General features: G+C 51.1%; 1 protein-coding gene across 4 annotated transcripts in view; it reads left to right on the plus strand.

The window, feature by feature from the left end:
- The window catches only part of MBP (myelin basic protein), a 116,232-nt gene that overhangs the window by 44,778 nt on the left and 48,612 nt on the right, over positions 1–22,842 (plus strand). For 3 of the 4 annotated variants that reach the window (XM_032654584.1, XM_032654583.1, XM_032654582.1), the window contains one exon: positions 6,176–6,263. In XM_032654584.1, coding sequence (XP_032510475.1) covers positions 6,176–6,263 — 88 coding nt within the window. Of the gene's footprint in view, positions 1–6,175; positions 6,264–8,727; positions 8,737–22,842 lie in introns of all 4 variants that reach the window. The other variant, XM_032654585.1, reaches the window with a different exon arrangement.

The following is a 22,842-nucleotide window of genomic DNA, read 5'->3' on the forward strand; positions in this document are numbered from 1 at the left end:
AGACAGCAAGAACCTCTGAGTTATGACGCTCATTTCACACTTAGGCAAACGAAGTAGAGGAAACTTCAGTTGTTTTCCCACAGTTACCCGGCTAGCAGGTGGGGCGACAGGATTCAAGTCCGGGAAATGGGCCTCAGAGACCCAATTCTTAAGCTTTTGTGCAAATAACAGTTTGGTGTGGCGTACTATGTGTGCCGCTGATCCTATGCCCCCAAGCCATTTTCAGCAAATTTCTAGGTGGATTAAATCTATCAGCTACATGAATATGGCAGAAGATAAAGGAAAATAAAATATTTGTCTTTTAGTCACATCCCCTCCACGGTGACCTCAGGTCAAAGATACATGTGGTGCCCTGAGAAACAGCAGACAGACTTACGTGGCACTTAGATGAGGGTCATAAGGCCAGACGGTGACCGGTACCCAAAGCATCTGACCAGCCTGTGTTCTGTAAAGCAGGCCCGTGAGGCTGAAACGTGGATGGGGAGTGTGATAGATGACTGTGTCTGGTGAAGCCGTAATGAAATCTCTGCTGGGTTTCTTCTTTCCTCTTTAAGATGACATCAGTCAAGGATAAGATGCAGAAGGAGCACCAGTGCGGGAGGACGGAGGGCCGTGACCAATGCGACTTATCTTGCTAAATAAACATCCTAAGAATTAAAAACGGTGAATCACTATGTACTTTTTTCCTAGGGTGTCTCAGAAAAAGTGTGACGCGGGCTCAGTAAGCTGGCTCACCCAGTACTAGTTGAAATGGCACTGATCTGATAGGGGTTGGCTTGATGGTTCTCTGATTTTCTTTCTGAAACATCCATTTTGTTTACTGCATGTGAGCATCCCAAGGAGGCCCCACGTCTCATTTCTCTCCGCGTCCTCGGCTCCTACAACAAGGTCCGCATGGGAATTAATGAGTGAATGGGAATACAATTAAGGAAATAGAACCAGATAAGACTGACCCTGCCTCTAAACCCATGGTGTCCCACTCAAGTTTTATGGCATCTCATGAAATGTCTTTTTTTTAAGGTATGGCAAACTTCTCTAAATCAGTTCTCACTTCTCCTCCTTCTTTTTGTTAAGCAACCTATGGTGGACCGTGTCTCAAATACTAACATGTAACTGTTTTTTCCGTTTAGAAGGTCACTTTTTAAATGGTTCACACCTTTCCTCTCCTGATATGTGTTTTCTAGTTCGAATCAGAACTTTGGAAAACTTTTTAACTTTTTAGAAATGTGCCTGCGGTGTTTTCTTTTCCTCTCCCAGAGCTTTCTTTTTATTTTTCAGAAGTTTCTACAATGATAAGAAACTTATCCTCTGGGCCATTCCTCCTAAAACTGCTACCTTGAGACCTTCAGTGTTTTAAAAAGGCAAGGCTGATTAAAATCATATTGTCCTCTATACTCGTGTGTGTGTGTGTGTGTGTGTGTGTGTGTGTGTAAAGAGCTGTACCAAGTAGAAGAAAATCTCTAAAAATGGCAGTGATGCACCTGAATGATGGGGTCTGTTGCCAGAGGATTGGACAAGATGGTTAGAAAGTACAGCAAATTGCTTAAATCATAGTTAATATTCTGCCAAATATTGGTGGATAATGAATCTCACTTAGAAGTATTTTAAAGTCTACATCAATAATTATGGGAGTTTTGCTTGTTGTATTTACCTCTAAAATTCATAGGGAGAAGTGGATTCTTACATATTTAGGCCGATGGAAAGGAAAACAGGCACAAATATTTTTTTTTACATCTTTATTGGAGTATGATTGCTTTACAATGGTGTGTTAGTTTCTGTTGTATAACAAAGTGAATCAGCTATACATATATCTCCATATCTCCTCCCTCTTGCGTCCCTCCCTCCCACCCTCCCTATCCCACCCCTCTAGGTGGTCACAAAGCACCGAGCTGATCTCCCTGTGCTATGTGGCTGCTTCCCACTAGCTATCTATTTTACGTTTGGTAGTGTATATATGTCCATGCCTCTCTCTCACTTTGTCCCAGCTTACCCTTCCCCCCTCCCCATATCCTCAAGTCCATTCTCTATGTCTGCGTCTTTATTCCTGTCCTGCCCCTAGGTTCTTCAGAACCTTTTTTTTCTTTTTTTAGATTCCATATATATGTGTTAGCATACGGTATTTGTTTTTCTCTTTCTGACTTTCTTCACTCTGTATGACAGACTCTAGGTCCATCCACCTCACTACAAATAACTCAATTTCGTTTCTTTTTATGGCTGAGTAATATTCCATTGTATATATGTGCCACATCTTCTTTATCCATTCATCTGTCGATGGACACTTAGGTTGCTTCCATGTCCTGGCTGTTGTAAACAGAGCTGCAATGAACATTGGGGTGCATGTGTCTTTTTGAATTATGGTTTTCTCAGGGTATATGCCCAGTAGTGGGATTGCTGGGTCATATGGTAGCTCTATTTTTAGTTTTTTAAGGAACCTCCATTCTGTTCTCCATAGTGGCTGTATCAATTTGCATTCCCACCAACAGTGCAAGAGGGTTCCCTTTTCTCCACACCCTCTCCAGCATTTGTTGTTTGTAGATTTTCTGACGATGCCTATTCTGACTGCTGTGAGGCGATACCTCATTGTAGTTTTGATTTGCATTTCTCTAATGATTAATGATGTTGAGCAGCTTTTCATGTGCCTCTTGGCCATCGGTATATCTTCTTTGGAGAAATGTCTATTTAGGTCTTCTGCCCATTTTGGGATTGGGTTGTTTGTTTTTGGGTTATTGAGCTGCATGAACTGCTTGTAAGTTTTGGAGATTAGTCCTTTGTTAGTTGCTTCATTTGTAAATATTTTCTCCCATTCTGAGGGTTGTCTTTTCTTCTTATTTATGGGCAAAGATATTATGAAGAAATCATAACGGCTTGAAATGCACTCAGATACTTATAGTCACGGACACAGTTTAAAAATCAGAACACACTGGGACAAGGACACTCAGGGAGGGTCCCGGTCATAGGCCTGACTGTCTTGTATGTCTGAGGATTTTATTACGTTTTATAATTTACAGGACGCTCTTATTTCTTTATCATGAAAATTCCATTACATTGGACACACATCACCTTGATTTTTTGTGTGTTGCTTTTGGACATTTTGCTTATCGAAAATGTGTTATTTAGGAGGATTTTTTAAAAATTAATTTATGGGTCTTCGTTGCTGCGCGCGAGCTTTCTCTGGTCACAGCGAGCGGGGGCTTCTCTTCGTTGCGGTGCGCGGGCTTCTCGTTGCAGTGGCTTCTCTTGTTGCGGAGCACAGGCTGTAGGCACGCGGGCTTTGGTAACTGTGGCAGCGCAGGCTCAGTGGTTGTGGCGCGCGGCCTTAGTTGCTCCGCGGCATGTGGGATCTTCCCGGACCAGGGCTGGAACCCGTGTCCCCTGCATTGGCAGGCGGATTCTTAACCACTGTGCCACCAAGGAAGTCCCAAGGATGTTTTTTATATTCGTGGAATAGCTACAGTATCAGGTCTCAGAAACAAGCTTTGTATTTGGACAGAAATTAGTAAATTTCCCAGGGCAACATGTCCTTTCCGCACAGCCTCGTGCACCGTGATGTGGGGGACAGATGTTTACTCAGCTAGAGGCTTGGTGCTGAGAAGGGAGAAGATGGGAGGGGGTGGGGTTTGTGGTCCTGCCTGTATCACTACGCGGGGCTGCATCTGTGGCGGCTTTACCGTGCGGATGTGCTGTCGCCTCAGCCCGGAAGGCCGTGGAAGGCGTGGGCGTAAGACGCAAGATGTCTCTTCGCCACGATGCCATTCCAGCCTTTTTTTTTTTTTCAAGTTCTGCACAGAAGGTTTATTGGTTCCTCTCAGAAAGGGCCCCCTCCCACCGTCTGTCCAGGAGCTGCCTTTGAAGCCGGTTCTGGGTTCCCCCAGCTCTGGGTCGACCCTTTTGTTCCCTGAGCGTCTGAGTCCCTGGCAGACGGCATTCACTCGGGGTCGGCGGGCACCAGGTTGCTCTGGAAGAGTTTAAGGATGTGGTTCTCGATCACCTGTTGCACTTTCCTATGTCCCGGTGCCACGGCGCTGTAAGACGCAAGATGTCTCTTCGCCGTGATGCCATTCCAGCCTCAGCAGTGGATATGGGGAAGTTGTGTGACCATGCTGTCCACCTCCACTCACTGAAAGCAAAGTGATTTGCCTTAAAGATCTAGCTTTTCCTCTGCACCTGAAGCGCCATCATCCCTGACACTCCACGTTGTTTCCCTAACCACCGAGAAGGAGAACACTGTCAGTTCTAGTTGGAAGATGGTATTGATTTTTAAAATGTGAAAAAACATATCCACAGCCATTTACAATGGCAGCTAAATTGTATTTAATTAATTACTTCTCCAATAAAGCTTATTATTTCGTACTTAGTGGAGGATATGATACTGACACCAGCCTAGAAGGGAGATGTGAAACAAACACCTACGATAGGAATTTATGATGATGAAAGAATCTACCAAGAAGTTCCTTCTCATCCAAGTTTTACTCTCCTCTAAAAATAAATAGGTAGACATGAAAAATTATATACTACACCACCTTTGGCTCCCTCTGCTGAAACAGAAGTTATCTATTTTAAACTATTCTTAAACAGCATAAAATCGAAGTTTTCTCTCCAGCACTTGCTAGATCCCAGGCACTGTGCCAGGTTTGGGGCTAGAAAGATTTATCAGGCAATGTCCCCGTTCTCAAGAAGTTTACAGTGTGGTGGGGAGGCAGAGTGATACACAGACAGGGCGTTTGTGATAGTGTCTGCAGTAGAGACCAGCTCAGATCTATGGCTGGGGGGACAGGAAGGGGGCTGGGGGCAGGGAAGACACTGAGGCGGGGCTGGGGGCTGGGTGAGGTCAGAATTCCCAGAGGCTCTGACCTCTGCCTGGACCCCCACCCCCACCCCCAGGTCAGGAGGTAGGGTGTGGTCCAGGCAGAGAGATTGGTCTGAAAAAAAGTGACGCAAAGTAAGCGTGGAGACCAGAGTACGAAGCGGCGGACCCCCTTGTGGATCTGCCCAAGTTAGGCACTGTCTTTAAAAGATTATGGTGTGACTCGTTCAACCTCCAGAAATGTATCTTGTACAGCGTTGAGTAGGCGAGCAAGGCTTAAGGCAGCACTGGGCGTGACTGAAGACGAGGCAGCGGGGTACAGGGTCCTCAGCGGGAGCCTGGTCACCTGGCAAGAGAGATGGAGAGAGGTGCCAGGTCCCCGTCGACCAGGGCAGCGTGGGCAGTGCTGCGTGTCCTGGGGGACACGATCTCCAGGACTCCTGCTTAAGGGACAAATAAGAAGCAGAGCAGCGTCCAGAGTGTGCTGGCATTTACGTAAAGGTAAAAAGGAGGAAGAAGGGAGTGAGCTTGTGCGGTGGCTTAACTGTGCCCAGACTGTTTTGGAGGAAGACAGAAGCTGGAAGCACATCCACAGGGGAGGTGCCCGGGGACCCCACCCTTCTCACCGTGACCCTCGCAGTGCCCTCTGAATTTGATGTCAAGTGCACGCGATCCATATGAAAATCATTAAATAAGCTTGATTTAGAGTAGAAACCGAACCGTATCTACTCTGTGCACTTAAAATTTTAAACTCAAAAAGCACCCTGGGGTTCCATAAAAAAGCAGAAGGGAGTCGGGTGGGAGGGGAGTGAAGAAAGCTCACCTCTGAGGGTGCAGCTTCCCAGAGGAACGAAGGCGGAGGTCTGGGCCTGTGGCCCAGCCCAGCCCGCATGGCGCCTGCCACTCCCCTCAGCTGGCCAGGTGGGCCGAGGACGTTTGCATCATTCCTGCCCCTGCAAGGGGCTCTCCCCCGGGGCTGTCCTGCCCGGCTACCACTGAGCAAAGTTGGAATTCAGGGGAGTCAGGGTTGGTGTCAGTTTCATCCCACGCTTTAAACTCACAGCCCAAAACAGCGACCAAGTAGACAGGCTCCTGCAATACATGGGATGATGTTTAGCTCGTTTAGTTTAATAACTTCAGTTTCTTTTGTATGAAAGTATATCCGCTGGCTCAGGCAGAGGAAACGAGCCCGAATCCCGAATCCTCCACAGGGAACACACCCTGCCTTGAGATTCCATCTCATACCTTGACGACAGACATGAAAATGTGTTCATTGGCTCCAAAATGCATCAAGAGAAAAACGCATTAAAGCTTCTTGTCGATGAGACACTATATCTTAAGAAAGGGTTGTTTTGTGTTGTTTTTTTCCAGGATGGTGGAACTAACGGAGGAGAATCTGAAAAAAAGAGAAACCTTTGTGACCTTTCCCGGGAGACCTCAGAAGACAGTGACGTGTTTGGTACGTGATATAAAAATTAGAAGATGGGATTTCATATGAGAATCGTGTGCAAACACATCCTCATTTGGAGAAGGTCTTAATGTTTTTAATTACGTGAGTAATCCGTGAATCTGTTCTCATTAGAAATGCGGCCTCTGTAGAAACCTGGAGGCCGAGCCCGCTTCTTCAGCCTCTTGGGAACATCCATCCGTCTCCCGGATGGGACTGCCCTGGCCGCCCATGGTAGCCGTCCTCATCTTGTTTTTGCTTTGGTTTTGTTTGGCATGCCTTTTTGTACCCACAGACACCGGAAATTTCCCAGATTTTCCCTTGCTATATGCTATTTCTCTAGTCATCTACTTGATCGATTGGGTGTGGGCATTGGGAGGCCAAGCAGTTCTGGTAAAAAAAAAAAAAAATAGCTAACAAGGAAGGGAAATAGTCCCAGAGCCTGGATACGGTGGTGTTTATTTTAACTACGAAGAGTGACTCAGGAGGTGTTGGGAAATGTGTTTTCTGTAAGAGTTTACATTTTCATCACCCTAGAGATAGAGGTTGCTTCTCACCCCGGGAGTGAACGGGCAGGTTCCCACCCATTCCTGTATTAACGCTGTTGGGTCCACCTCTGCCGCGTGACAGTGACCGTGGATTACTTTCCCAGCATCACAGGCCAAACTGGAACAAGGGCAGACCTGCCCGTGGGCATCGCTCTTTTCTCCACGTATTCGTATTCCTGGAGTGTGAGGACTGAAAGCCAGATCCTGAGGTCTCATTTATCAAAACAAGAGGGCCTGGTTTTCTAGCTGCTAAGATAAGCCTTAGCCACAGTCAGCCCAGCCCGCAGGTCTGACACTCAAGGAACAAGGCCTCTCCACCGTCTTCCTGGCTTGGTCTCTGCTCATTTCTGGAAAGGGTTTCTTTCCGCTTCCCTTGGCAGACAGGAAAATCCATCCCAATTTTCTGTGTTCCTGATTCACCTGCTCGTTCTGAAAAATCCTTTCTTTCTCTATAATTCCTTCCTTCTTGAGCAGAACACATCATTACAGAAGTACCGCTGCCCACTTTTTCAGTATCATAAGCTTCCATGAAAATCAATGTAACCCAAAGGTCCAGAGACAAAACACTGAGGATTAGTTAAATGGAAATCAGACAGGAGGTCAGTACTTGTTACTCTCTCCCGGATTCTACCTGCTTCATGATGATTTCCATAGGGATTTTTTGGACCTGAACACAGTCCAGCGCCTCTAGGTAGTGGGGTTTCCACTCCTTAGGGGCAGAGGAAGGAGTAGAGGATGGCATCCTGGCTTGGAGAGTAGTGTGTGGCCTTTGGACTATAGAGGGAGGCACGTCTGACTGTCAGTGACTTTAACGCTAAATCTGCCTGTAAACCTCTAAGATAAAGGTGTCTTTAGGCCTGTATTCTAACTACATATGTGTATAAAGACATAAAAGGGAATGACAAAGTAGAAACGTCCATAGTTAGGTTCTATATATGAATAAGAGTAAGTTTTAGAATTTCTTTTTGGCTAAGCTTACTTATTTTTAAAGCAAGCATCTTATCATTACCCAGGTTTAGCACTTTTAGGATTATTTGAAACAATGTCAGCCGGTCTTTTACTGTCAGATACACACACACACACACAAACAACACAATTATATTGCCTGTATATAATACCTGTATGACATAGCGTGAAAAAGGTCTATAATAAGCCTTTTCCTTAAGTTATAAACATGGTGTAATTCCTGGATAACTTTAAAGGGCAGCCCTTTTGAACCTTCTCAAATGCATACTCAATTTGGAGAGTTGTTTTATTATCTGGAGTTGAATGTGAAAGCCAATGGAAATGCAAATATTTCAGTCCTGTCACAAAGTTAGATTTGCCTTTTACTGGAAGAATAATGCCACAAGCCAGCTTCTGCCTGTCTTGTTTGCTGTGACTTTGTGGTGCCTTGAACGCGGAGACGGGCTGGAATATCTGCTGATTGGAGGTACCGGTCCCAGGCCAAGCTCTCAGCCCATCAGCGCGATTAGGGAGTAGTTCCCTAATTGTCACCTTCAGGGCACTGCAGCTGATGCCACTGAGTCACAGCAGAGGGGAAGCGTGACCATGAGTGAGGGGGACCCAGGACACCTCCTGGGCTCCACTGCTCTGTGCTCTGCCGTCCTGAGTCACACGGACGTGGGCGCTGCAGAGCCGTCGGGCGTCTGCTTTTGAACTTCATAGTCTCCCAGTCCTAATGCTTTCCTGGGGTCCAAAGCCACCCCAGTCTAAAGGTGCAGAGTGATGGGGGGAAAAGAGGCTGAAATAATCTTGGCTATCCATCTTGACAATCTACTTTTGGAGGAAATATGTACGATTTTAAATCCTGAAGTGTACAAATGTCACTCGAGGTGAAATCAGCAGCTCCCTCCCACTTTACAAAAAGGTCTTTCCCTTGGGCTTCCCTGGTGGCGCAGCGGTTGAGGGTCCGCCTGCCGATGCAGGGGACGCGGGTTCGTGCCCCGGTCCGGGAGGATCCCACGTGCCGCGGAGCGGCTGGGCCCGTGAGCCATGGCCGCTGAGCCTGCGCGTCCGGAGCCTGTGCTCCGCAACGGGAGGGGCCACAATGGTGAGAGGCCCGCGTACCGCAAAAAAAAAAAAAGGTCTTTCCCTGACTAGACAGAAATTCCCCGAATCTAAGAAGAAACCACGCTTTCGCGGTGGTCGGTGAACCACGAGCCAGCAGCAGCCACTTAGCGATTCTCTTCAGGCTCCGGGTCATCGTTCTGTCCGTGTGTCAGCAGAACTGGGGGCCGGTGAGGGATGTGGGGGAGGCCATTAGCCTTCCCCTAACGCACGTCTTCAGGACACTCGTACTGAGGGTCTCGGTGGAGGTTGGGAAGGCCAGCTGTGTGAGAGTCCTGCGAGGGAGTCCAGAGGCTCCTTGGCCGGCGCTGACTGATGCCACTGAGTCACAGCAGAGGGGAAGCGTGACCATGAGTGAGGGGGACCCAGGACACCTCCTGGGCTCCACTGCTCTGTGCTGAGTCGCGCGGGTGCCTGAGTCGCTGGCTCACGTGCCTGAGGCATGAGTTGCACAGCTTAAACCAGGGCCGCTTCCTCCGTGTGCGGCGAACGCCTTAGGACTGACTTGGCAACGCGCTCAGGAGTTTTATTTACTTTTTCATTCTCTGGGAAAGTTTCACTGAAGGATTTAGATCTAAGTAATAACTCATTGGAGCGCACTTGTAAATCTCCTGTAATTTCTCCCGACTGTGGGGCGTTACACTTGGGGAGTTTTGCCTGGTCACCCAAAGAGGAAGGAAGCATCTTAGGGCTCGGGAGCCCCACAAGAACGACGTGCTGTCTGGGCTTTGGGGAACCAGGGTGTTTTGTGGTGGGACAGTTGCTGAGCTGTTTTCGGAACCTCACGGCCACACACGTGGCACAAGCTAGCCCTGTCATTTGGAATCCAGGTAGGAAGGAAGGTGGGCCTTCACTGCCACCCCCGTCCCCCAGAGCTAAAGCAGGGGGCTAAAGCAGGGGCAGGTAATTCAGCCGGGGTGAGCAGAAGCCCTAGGTCTCCCTAACTGTACCCACGAAGGAGAGAGGTCTCCAAGAGAGGGCACCCCTGCTCTTTCCAGAGCAACTGTGGATCCTCCCAGATGCGACCCTCATCTCAAAAGTCAGAGCAGAGGGGTGAGTGCCTGTCACGTTGGGTGAACGCTAGTGCAGCTCCACAGGGCCATAGGATTGTGAGAACGCGGCCGCGCGTCAGGTCAGAGCACTTTACACAGCTAAGCCACGTGCGCGTTGCAGGGAAGGGCAAAATCCTGTGAAAATCACTAGTTCACTGCTCAGATAATGGAGAGAGAGTTGTCGATGTTTAATGTTTAGGGGGAAAGCATTCATATTAGAAACATTTGCCTGTATGTCTAAGTATATAATTATAAAGTATATAATGTTATATATTAATAATTATATATTTTTAAGTGGATAGAAATATATGTATGTATGCATATGCGTGTGTCTTTATTTCGCAAGGCTTGAGTTAACTTGCAATAAGAAAAAGAAACAAAATACAAGAAAACATAAAGCAGAGATGAAGTAAGTCCGCACGTACGTTTGTTGACTGTACAGTGGTTGCTGTGTTGAACTTATTTAACCTGTAGTTTCCCAGCTGCCTGATGGAAAGTGAGACCTCGTCAGCTTTTCCTTTTACACAGGACATAGCCTCCCTCTGCCTACCCCCATGATTTAGCTCTGTGGTTTGGGGCAATGCACTCCCCCATCTTTCTGTGTCTTGGTTTCCTCACCAGCACGTAGGGTGATAACAGAGCTGCCCGTGAGAAGTAAACGAGCTGGCACCTGTGTGTCACTCCTGTCTGCCACGTGACAGCTGTTGCTACCAGACAGGTGCCTACATGTGCTCCTCAAAGGAAGCAAAGCTGTAGTTAACACACTGTCAGAATTTTTTCTTGCTTAAGTTTTTATCACAGATGATCAGGTGGTCCTCAAGGACCTCAAGGCGTTTTTATGGCATATTGGCGATTTGTTTCATATGCAAATTGAAATAAACTGAATAATGAGCTTCCTTGCAGCTCGAAGCCCATTCAAGGCTCATGTCTCTACTTGGGACCTGGTGTATCATTCCCGCCACACCCCGAGGCAGCTCAGCCCCCAGGGAGGGGAAGTGGGTGCCCCTCTGATGGGGAGGACCTGTGAGAACGTGTGTGGCCTGAGATAATGCTCGGCCAAGTTTGGAAGAGACTCTGCCACAGACAGATCTTTTGCCTGAGAATTTTCATGCAGCGTTTAAAAAAAAGAAAAAAAAGTTGCATTTTTTGTTTGTTTGCTTGTTTCCAAGAACCTTCCACAAGGAAATCTTTTTGAGATGTTATTTTAGGTAATATTTTATTTAATATATTCTGATTATTGGATTAAGTTACAAAATCAGTAAGTAGCAGTCATTACTGATGTAAAATTCTATCTCAACTCAGTAACGAACGTAGGCGAGGGACCCACTCTGTCCTGCCCTGCAGACTCCTGTTTAACTGTCCCTCCCCAGATATAATCAATGCCCTTCAGAAATGATCATTGCACAGCCTTTTTCCTGAGAATATTTGATGGTAGCCTTAATGTATTGCTAACTGCGATTCAGCTGTTGCCTGAGGTCTTTTATTCTTATCTAGACAAGTGATAGAATCGATACTGTATAAGGGCGCCTTTGGGGTGGATAAAAATCATAGAATCAAAACCGCAAGTTGAGTACTTGAAGGAATATTTGAGTCCATCTCGTCTACCTGGTCACTGTGTCGATGAGGGTCTGACAGCCAGGACAGTTAAGACAGAGGCCTGGGGACACAAAAGGCAAGGTTGCCGCCCAGGGTCCCTGGCCCTGCTCTGAGCCCCACCAGGAAAACAGTGGCTTGTCCTGGACGGTCCTTGGGGAACAGAGGCGCCTTTCATTTGACAGGTAGGTTAGAACAGTGAAACATCGTAACGCGTTATTACTTCTCTGCGCATTGAGTGAGAATGAAGGATGCTTTGTGTCTTTCGGGTACGCGTTTGCCTGTGTTGTAGTTCCCGGGAAGCCCTCTGGGGGCGCGCTCTTCCCGCTCTCAGTGTGTGTGTTTCTGGCCGAAGCCCCCCTGTGAGGCGAGGCGCGTTCACGGCCAGCGGGACGTCGGCTCTACTCGGCAGCCTCTAGCACGGCAGGAGCTGCTGGACGGATGTCTTGGCATCTAGGATCATCTTGTTTCTTGTGTGAGGCCGTATCATCTGGTAGCTAGGAGTGTGGACCCAGACCTCCGGGCCGGGTCCTCAGCCTTTCTTTCCATGCTTCAGGTTCCCCTGTGTGGGTGGGGATCCCAGTACCGCTGAGCTCCGGGCTGTCATGAGCGAGCATCGGAGTTAAACAGTCCAGGGAGCGGCGGTGCAGGTGAGCAGGGCAGGTGCGGGGGGGGGGGGGGGGGTGGGGGGGGTGGGTGGGTGGGCAGGCGGCAATGCCCTCAGCCCCTCCGTCGCAGCCGGGGGGCGGAGGGTGCCTGCCGGAATGCTGCCTTCTCCCAAGGGCCCGACCTCTCAAGTGAAGCCCCCGGTGACCTTTAATAGTCCACATACATATATGGTATTCGATTTTACATACAGTGTTTAAATTAGATGTGCGTACCTGCGTGCCGGTTTCCTCTTTTTCTGGATTTTCTGCTCTGAGCCTCATTTTCCTGAAGATGAAATAGATCATCAGAGGGAAACGGCAGAAGGGAAGGGCCCAGTAAAAACTTACTGATGTCTCAGGAATCTGAGCGCTATTGTCTCCTGGCCCCTCCCCCACGAGGACACGATGGGGTGTGCTGCCACTGTGGTGCTCGGGTCCCTCGCGTCCCAGCACCTGAACAAGCTCGCCTCGCTCACTGAGCCCGCACCTACCATGTCGTGTGGTCCAAGCCACCATCAGGGCTCACCTGGATTCCTTCAGGAGCCCCGGCTTCCATCCCGACTGCTGCCCGCGCGCCCGCCCGTCTGTTCTCAACGCCCCTGCTCAGAGCCCTTCCCGCCCTCCCCGCGGGCCGACACCCATCTGACGGCACCTCGCACCCTCCCTTGTCTCCTCCCCCGCCTGCTCGCTGTTCCTGGAGCGCAGGGCCTTTGCACGGGCTGTACCCTCCTCCTGGGATGCTGCACCCAAATGACCAGCCCACTTAGAAGAGAGCTGCATTAGGACAGTTAGGCTGTGCCGACCTCCCAAACAGGCTCCCAGGCCTTAGAGCTCCATGTCATAACTTCACCCGTGTCCCGGCCCAGCAAGGACAGGCAGGAGGCCCCCTGTCAGCAGTGACTCGGAGGCCTGGGCTGCTTCCATCTGTGGGGTGGGGAGCCAGAGGCACGTCCCCTCAGGGGGACAGCGTCCATCATGTCCGCTGAGGTTCCACGGGCCAGAAGTAGTCACGGTGCCCCATCGCACGACCCAGTCTGGCTGCCAGGGACCGAGAGGAGGGGAGTGGAGGCGGCCTCAGCTCCACCACCTGCTGTGGCTCTCGAACGGGCGTCTGCAGCTTGTGTGTTGTCTGCCCCCTGACTGCCCCGATCCAAGGCCCTCGTAGGAGCTTGTCAGCATCTGCCGATGATGGAGGGATGGGTGGGACGCCACCTCCCCCTGCGGCCCGTCCCGTCCTCTCACTAAGACACCTTTGCAAACTGCTGATTTTCACCAGAAGCGCCCCCCAGATCGTGTGACCTCAGGCCTGAGCTCTTTCTTCCTGAGAAGTTCTGCTTCTGGGCCGCTGCTGAGCGAGAGGTGTACGGAAGAGGGCCAGGCGGGTGGGAGGAGCCCGGGGTCCAGGTGGCTGCCTGGTGTCTCCTGGGACGGCTGAGCATGTCCCCTGGGGACCCGCAACGCCAAGACCGGGATGAGCGCTGTGATCCGGGAGGGGGTGAGGCTCCCAGTGCGCGGCGAGCTGAGAGGGCATCAGCCGGCACCGGCGATCAGAGTCGCAGAGGCCACAGCTGGCTGTCCAGGCGCGTCCCCCCCGGTCCTGGCCTTCAAACTAGAATGTGCTGCTGAGAGCCACTTGAGGCCAGCAGAGTCACAACAGGGCAACAGAACCATTTCCAGAACAAAAGGGGAACACAGGCCGTAGGATGGCACAGACTGCAGCTGTGACGGGCTTGGCCAGCAGAAGGCGCCGTGTCCCAGCCGGGACCCTGCCCGTGGACCCTTCCCCTCACCCACTGCCACAGGCGAGCCTGCTGGGTCTTGGGTCCCCAGCTTGAAAGCACCCATATTGGCTTCCATCAGGAAAAGTGACTGTTTGCAATTTCCACCTCAAGCCAGCCTGAATTTGTAATGTGGCCCTGGGAGCTGGCGTGTGGCTAGGGTGCTGTCACCTCTGAGTCCCCGGCCAGTGGCCCCGGCAAACCCGAGGACAGTCCACCTCGAGGTGGAGCAGGTCCAAGGCACCTTTCCCAGCCAGACCCTCCTCCTTTGGCAGGTTCAGGAGGTGGCCGTGGCCTTGCTTGGACTTATTCCAATGGGGGAGGGGTGCCTGCGTCCTTCAGGAAGCTTTGAGGGGTGAGCCTCACCTTCCCTCATTCCCACCAAGGCCATTACTGTGAACGCTGTCTAACTGAAGAAGGTCTTCCGAAAGGTGCGTGAGGCATCTTGCCGCGCTCTGGTCCCGTGGGCGCCGCAGGCCAAGCGCAAGCTGCTCCCTCTCCTCCCCCAGCCCTTACCCATCGAACCAAAACTGGCCCTGCCCCGTCCACACCCGCATGGCTGCGTCCTGCTGGCCATGTGCGGTCTGCCCCGGGGATGTTAGGTGTGACAGATCGGGAAGGCTGTCACTGGCCGTCACTGCTCACCTCTGTCTCCCAGGGTGAGGGGACCGTGGTGGCCGCCCTGCCCCTCGGCGCCTGAGGGTTAAGGGGAAGCCGGCCCTGGGTTCGGCCCAGGCTCCATGTCCTGTGTCACCCTCCCTGTATGAGTCCAGATCCAGGGATGCAGGCGCAGCCCCACACCTGTTCCTGCAGGTGACCTAGCCGTACCTGAGCTGGGACGACAGTGGCAGGTGGGCTCGTACAATAGAGCCTGGACGTGACTCGGTTCGGCGGCTTTCATGGTGTCATTAGAGAGGTGACAGGCAGGCAGAGGTGTTCCTGTCATTCCCCAGCAGGTGAACTCTAGGTAAATTGGTGTGATTTAGGTGCATAAATACTGGAATGTTTTGTTAGCAGACTTTGTGCATCCAGGCCGTTCTTATTTCAAGGCTACAATATAATCATTTTCCAAGTTATATAAAACTTAGGTAAGAAGGTACTCCTTCTGCCTTCATTCCTGTCTCTCTAATAGCCAGGACCCTGCCGGATAGTTGAATTTTATACACTATCTTAATTAACTTGAAAATTGCCTCTAGCTGAAATTCTGTATTTAAGTTGCTTCAAAAAACCGTGTCTTAATGTTTCCTTTCTCTCTCTGGACTCTTTGATAAGAACCAAGGACACTGCGGCCCAGGGTTATAAGTGGAGGTCCCGTAACCGGAAGGCGACTCTGTACCGGCATCTCATTTGCCGCAGGTGGGGGCAGGGTGCCAGGAGCCTTGCCTCCAGGTGATACATGACTCGTGATGCCACACCTGCACAGCAGCTGCCCCAGTGCTTTACGGTCTCCAGGGCAGGCCTTGTGAACGGTCGGTCTGTCTGGAAAGCAAGTGCAGTTCCAGCCACAGAGAAACGGAATTTGACTCACGTCCACGTCCGCTCACACTCATTCCCATAAACACACTCCCTGTCTCACGCTCACGTTAACGCACACGCTCGGTCAGGTGCACTCCCACACACGCGCACAGGGGAAGGCAGGACCGGAGGGAGGGAGGGAGGGGCGGCCCCATGTCCGAGCCCCGGGGCGGGCGCGCCGCTCGGCTGCAGGCTCCCCGGTGGGGACCATGTGCGGAAGGTCGGGACAGCCGCGCCCAGCGGGGTGTTGTTGGCAGAATCTTCCTGGTAGTTTCCTCGTGGGCAGTCGTTTGCTTGTAACTAAAGATGAGAGGGCTGTGTACCTTCAGGAAGATGCGGGGAGCCATCTCCCAAGGGTGGGCGTCAGGGAGTGGGGAGTGTAGCATCACTGTGCTTGCTGAGATGCCTGTAAAGGATGGGGCAGCGCCTTCGGGGGGGGACTTGGAGATCCCGCCAGTGCGTCTCTCTTGGGCCGCAGTTTCCGGTCCTGGCTCCTCTGGTCCCCGGGGGTCTGCCTCGCGCTTTCGGGGCTGCTGTCCGGTCCTCAGCGTCGTTTTTCAGTGACCTTCAGTGACATTGAATTAAAGAAGTGAACCCCTGAGATGATGAGGGGTGGGACGCCAGGCTGGGGGCAGTGGGAGAACAAAAAGGAAAGTTTCAAAACCAGTGCGGGGAGGGAGGGAGGCATGGGTGTGGCTCTGAGCCTCGGGGTCAGAGGTGGCCCCAGGCCCCTGGGCAGTGAAGGGTGTGACCCGACCCCAGGAGCACAGTGGGTTCCACACTTACTCTCTAAAGGATCAGGCGCCTGCAGTGATCGGCTGCACTCTGACTCACTCACAGCGACATCCCTTGAAATACGGTACGGAACTGGCGTAAGCTCTTCCTACGTTGGAATTTCTAAGCCATTCAAATAGGAGCATTTACACTGGGAGATGTATGTGCAGCCGGGTTCCAGGACCAAGACAGCTGCCTCTGAACAGAGACTAATAATACTCAGCACAGCTCAGAGAAGGGGCAGTGTGCAAGCGGACGTGTGAAAAATCGTTGTGCTTCAGAAAGCCAGTGTCTTCACAATTATAAATATTATCTACAGTTTTCAAATCTCTTTTATTTTTGCCACCGCTTCTCTCTTCAGCGCGATGCTTGAGGCAGGAGAGGAGTCTTCTGTCCCAGGTCCATGTCGGTGAGTAACTCCCAAGTCTGGAAGTATCTCCCCGGGACAGTAGTGCCTTGGGGACGTGTAACTTCTGGAGGCCAAGAAAGGAGCTGGAAGATGGAGACACTGTTGCTCATCAAAGTCTGTCGCTCGCGTCGCTGCTGCCGTTAACTCCACTAAAGAACGCCAACAAGGGCAAACCCTGCCCTTAGCAAGAGGGCAGAACAGCACTCGTTTCCGTGGCTACACAAGAGAGCGTCCTTTGGTCGCTGGTTACCTACCCAGTGACAGTAACTCTAACACATCCCAGGCCCCGCTGAGCCGCCTCACATGGTCTTTCCTCGAAACTTGCGGGAACGTCAAGAGACAGAAAAGAAAACCAGCCTTTGCTTTGTTAGGGTTTGAGCAGACACCAGGCTATTAAACCCTCCATCTCCGTAGGGCATGGCACAGGGACTGTTTTCTTATTTTTGAAATAAGAATTACTCATTCCACAAATATTTACTGAGCCATTTCTATGCGCCAGGCGAGGTCTCAGTGCAGGGGTGCAGCAGTGAGCAAAACAGAAAACCCTGCCCTCGCGGCCATGACTCTTGACCTGGGTTTGGATCCTGACTCCACTGCTTAGTAAATGTGTGGATTTTGTTTTGACCTCGCTGACCCTCGGTATTTACAGCTGTAAAATGGGGATTGTGATGCCTGTGATGTAGCGATGGGGGGCCGGGGCGGGGGGCGGGCGGGCGCAGGGGGTCCAGTAGAGACAAGTACCAGTAAAAGACCTCACACAAGAGTCCGTAAGGATGAAGCTCACTTTTCCTCCTTTCCGTCTTCTTCCGCTTGGCGCGGAGCCTCTGTGTTTCACCCACACTTCCTTAACCAGGAATCAAAGTTTCCGAGGATTCTGTCCCTGTCTTTCCTTTACTGATGTGTCAGCCCCCGACTGTGGGGGCAGGACACACAAGGGACTCTTCCAGGTGAGCGACGCTGTGAAACCAGAGAGCGTCGAGGGAAACTTACATCAGCTTCTTAGGCAAGTAGCACGTCCCCCCAGGGGAGCTGACGCGCGTGGAAGGGCCACGGGTCCACGTGCAGAGTCAAAGGGGCTTGAAGAGAGAAGAGGCACCTGTGACCCTTAAATCTGTAGTTCTGCACTTGCGGCTGGCATATTTCGTACTGGCATTGCTTAACGGTCACGTGTTAGAGAATTAATTTTTAGATTTCCAGCTTTTCAGCTCATTGTTTTCATAAGCACTATAACAGCAGTTTCTGCACGGCATTTTCCTCTGAAGAGTGACGCACCTACTTCCTTTATGGCATCGCACATACCTTATTCACTGAGATGTTCTGACAGGTATGTAATCATCAGACATACGTTAATTCTCTGGCATTTGGCATCAAGTACTAAACGTCTCTTTGCTTCTCCCAATTGCCTTAAAAATATGATTGAATACATCCCCTTGCATCTTCTGCTTTCTTTTCTGTTTGGTTGAAAAGCTCTGTTGAAGCAACAACTGAGTAAAATGAAGAAGACTTCCTTAATTGCTTTTATTTTTAGCACCTTTTTTGAGGTACAATTTACATACCATCAAGTTCAGCCGTTTTAAGTGTAGAGATGAATGATTTTTAGTCTTTTCAGAGTGGTGCGACCCTCACTGTAATCTAACTTTAGAACATTTTTTCACCTAAATAAGAAAACCTGTCCCCTTACTGGTCCTTCTCTGCCCTCCAGCCCTCCCCCCTCGGCCCCCAGCGACCACGAACCCACGCTCTGTCTGTGGATTTGCTGACTCCGCACGTGACAGGTGGCCTTCGGTGGCTGGCTTTCCCCGAGCACCGCGTTTTCGAGGTCCATCCACGTTGTGTGGGGTGTGTGTGTCAGTGCTTCATTCCTTCCCACGGTGGCCCGTGTCTTGCTCGTCCACCCATCGACTGCCGGCCGTTTGCGTTGCCTCCGCATCCTGGCCGCCGCGAGTGGTGCCACCAGGAGCCTGGTGCTCAGGGCTTCGGGGGGCAGACGCCTGCCAGGCTGGCATTCTTTTGTCTGTTACGTTGAGCTCCAGAGGGCAGGGCTGTTTGCTTAGACCTTCATTTTTATGTCTGTCCTTTGCATTTGGGTGTTTAGTAAACATCACCCCCCAGAGCTGAAATCCGTCCTAGTGCCTGGTTCACTTAATCCGTGACGCAGTCAGGCTTGCTGCTGGCTGAGGCATGGGAGACCCTTGGCATTTCGCTGCGTCGGAGGTTTCTTTTCCTGCCTCTGCAGACCGCTGTGGTCTGGATTAGCCATCAAACCGGAGTCCACTGACCCACCTTGAAAGTTCATGTGCCCAAGCCCGTATTTACCTGCACTAAAGCAACCCTCCCCCGACTCCCATCTTCCAGAAGCTGCCTCTCCCTAACTAAACTGAAGGAAAGGTGGGAATTCTAAAGAGAGGCCCCGAGACTGGAAGGAACCACAGAACAAGACCGACGGTCACTGAAAGTCTCGGCTTCCCCCGGGGACCGTGTGGAGGCTCGGCCTGCCCCAGCCGCTCCGCCCGGCCTCCCGGTACACGGGGGAGCGTGGCTTTTAGGGAGAGCTCAGAGGCAAGGGTCTGACGGGATGACCCTGCAGGCCCAGCACGTGTTCCTCTGACCCTCAGGAAGCACAGCAGGACGCACTCAGAGTTGGGGACAAAGCGGGGCGGTGACCTGAAGTGCTCTAGCAGAACCGGCTGTTTTGCTTGTGCAGGGGTACGTTTCCAGCTCTGCGAATGTTCCCAAGGAGCCATCATGCCAGCCTCACTAGCAGACGTGTCTGACGCTCCTAAGACTCGAAGGGCCCCTGGGTTTCCACATTACCACCAAATCAGTGTGATATTTAACAGACACACACGCACTGTTATCTGTAGTTAACCTGCAGTGTGGTCCAGCCATTTGAATGTGTAGCTCATTAAGCATTTTGTACATTCAGTTAACAGCTTACATCAGTGACACGCTCTCCCTCCTGTGCGTCCCTGACACAGACGTCAGATCTACTCACAGGCTGGCCACTGACCCAGGCTTCAACACTGCATCTGAATTTTTCAAATGGTGCCTTCCTGCCCCGTGTGTTCTGAGAAATGCTCCCTCAGAACCGATGTGTGGTCGCTTTCGTGTCTCACGGTCGTGTGGGAGGCGTGGTTCTTCCCGCGTGTCGCCTACTTGCCGTTATTCAAGCAGTCTCACTACTAAGTAGCGCTTTTTCTAATAGAAGGAAAAAGAGGTTAGATTCATAACAGTAATTTTTAACTTTGGAAGTGTCTTCGCTACAGGAGATGGAACGTTCTGAAAAGTGTGGGAATTTGTGATTATCACCAATGACCCCAGCCCTTGGGGGTAACATTCTAACCCGCGGTGGTTTGCGGAACTGACCCCGGACCGGAGGTCGGCGGTGATGGTGCAGGCTCTCTCTGTTAGGAAACCTGTCATTTCAATGTCTCTGCTGGGCGGCTGTCCTCAAGCAGTGATGCCAATTCATAATCAGGGTTGCATTATCCGTGGTCTGTGATATTTACGTGGAGATTAGGGAGGCCAGGGCAGTGCCCTCTGTCCATTTGCCGTTCTCAAAGGCTGCTTTGTTACTGTCTGTCATCCGCCTTCTCCAGCCAACGCAATGTTCCTTTTCTAATGGGAAAGGATAAGCAGATTAACTCCAGACGCATGACCTGATTACTTAGAAAGCAAACCTCAGTCATGATATATCAAGATCATGTTCATCCATTGAGCCATCCGTCCGGAGGTATCTTGTTGCAAAGGGCAGTCTTTAACCATGGGAGTGCCTACACACACGCACACGCATGCGCGGACACACACACATGCACTCGTACACACACGAACACAAGATGACAACCACAAAGCCCTACAGCCATCCTAACCATCGTTGTTAAGGAAACAGACATTTCCATTTCCTAGAAGTAAATTTATTGAAAAAGAAAAAGATCACAATTGTTTTTAACAAATGTTTTTCTTCTGCTTTTTAACTTGATTTTAGCCTCACAGATTTGGTTTTGTCTGTCCACACGGCACATAATCCCTGGGTGCCCTAAGGTGTAAATGAACAGGGAGGCCCTCGGTGGGGCCAGACTGGGGACAGTCTGCTGCAGACCGGGTGGGAAGGTGAGCACAGCCCGGCGGTGCGGACGCCACCAGCCAGGGAGAGTCCTGAGCAGGGCCCGGCCTCTGTGGAGGCTCCAGGGGGCCTGAGCCGCCCTTAGAATGTCAGACCAGCGCAGCCGTTACTGCGTGTCCCCGCGGAGCTGCCTGGGGCCAGCAGGCCGTGTGGGGTCCCTGGGCCGGAGGGCTGGGCGGCAGGGCGGCAGGGCTGCAGGGCAGCAGGGCTGCAGGGCAGCAGCGGAGCTGACACTTGGAAAGCATCAAAGGGGAGTTTGCCCGCAGGGCGAGTTTCGCCTTCGGCCCATCAGCAGTGGGCAGGCACCAAGGGTCCTGAGCACGGAGGACGGTGCCCCCGTCCTCGAGGCTCTGAGCGGACAGCCCTCGGGATGCAGCACATCCGAGACAGGGCTCGCAGGCGTGGAGGAGGTGGGATGGCAGGGGCGGCCCCGGCTCCCACACTTGCCTCTGCAGACGTTTTCCCGGGTCGTCGCCGAGCCCCCGTGCTCTCAGGCCACACGGAACCACCGTCCAGGACCTTCCCTCCCTCCCTGCCTCCTTCAGCTGCCCCCCTGCTGGTCTGCGTGGGCATCGGCCCAGCTCAGCGTCCACAGGGCCCAGGGGGAGGCACCTTGTCCCGAGGAGGTCACGGGCGGGTCGTCAACGTTAAGACCCTGAAACCCTTCCGTCACCTCGACTTGAAACTGGGTAGAATAGCAATTACAGTTGGCATCTAGAGATCAGCCCCGGCTGCCAGCGTCCAGGGAGGGGATTCACATCCTGAAGGAGGTGGGGTCTCCTTGGCCACAAGGGCAGAGGTGAAGAGCAGCAGAGTCAAAGATGCAGAAATACGGACGCACCTGATGCGAGCGGGCTGCCACGACGGTAGTAGGAGCTGGGGTCAGGGAAGGTCAGGTAGAGTGACCCAGGGCCCTTGGAAGCTGGGCCGGCTGACCTGTGAGATTCCCGCCCCAAATGTCTGGCCATCAGGTGGCACACGTGAACACGGGGTTTAGACACGTGGATAGATCCGCCTCCGTGAGACCGACATCCCTCCTCACTGTGCTCTCGGAAAGCCCTGGGATGAACTAATACCCCTCACACCACGGCACTGAGCGATAGCTCAGGGCATCACAATGCGCAGAGCGTTCGCAGGGATTAAAAGCTTTATCCCCAAGCAACCACTTTCTAAGGACGACATTTCATGCCCTGCATTTCGACATGTGTAGACCTTCAGGCCAGAAGGGACTTTGCAACCTGCTCCAGCCCTGCTGTGAGCGATGTTGGCCTTGAGTGATCACACGTGAGCAATGCAGCGACACCGCCTGAGTGCCCAGGACCTGCTCCAGCACCTGGCAGGTTACACCCTGCAATTGCATCCTTCAGATTCCTCAAACCAGGGTCCCTCGGAAATAAACCAGGACCTGTAGCAAATGATGCCAAATTGTCTCTGGGATAAAAATGTAAAATGTTACAGTGAGACTCCAGGAGATCAGATTTTCTTCAGCTTTGGAGAACTTTGTAATACACATCCACGTATGTGTGTACGGATTTATTTTCATGATGTGGAAATGCTGACTTTCTGCGTTTGATAGTTTCCTTATGAAATCATCTGATTATTCAAGGTTCATGCAACAAAACGTCAAAATAGATTATTAGAGGCACCCATTGTGTTTAAGTTAGACTTTCCATAAATCAGTCTTTTAAAGTGTCTACTTCTACTGCATGAGAAGATAGGGAATATTTCCCATTTCTTCAGTCGGATACCTTCTAAAATGTAAATGGTGTCTGATTATATGATCATGATAAACGGTCTCAAAACGATTTCTAAAAAAGAAAATAGACCAAAAAAATCATGAAGATATTAGCACGCACTTGACTAAGGCAATCTATATCTGGGAACAGTTAAAACACCAGATAAAGAGAGTTTACCTGAGAACATTTTTATAATCGGTGCTTGGAGTGTTTCCTTTATTTCCATTTATCTAATTGTTACGTTACCTTTTCTGAAGCCGAACAATCCTGTTTTACTGCCTGAGGGTTTTTTTTTTTAAGTATTTCACTGAATATTTCTTCACTTACAGAGTTTTCAAGTTATTTT

The sequence above is a fragment of the Phocoena sinus genome, chromosome 14 (genome assembly GCF_008692025.1).
Source record: "Phocoena sinus isolate mPhoSin1 chromosome 14, mPhoSin1.pri, whole genome shotgun sequence".
In the NCBI taxonomy this organism is placed as follows: domain Eukaryota; kingdom Metazoa; phylum Chordata; class Mammalia; order Artiodactyla; family Phocoenidae; genus Phocoena; species Phocoena sinus.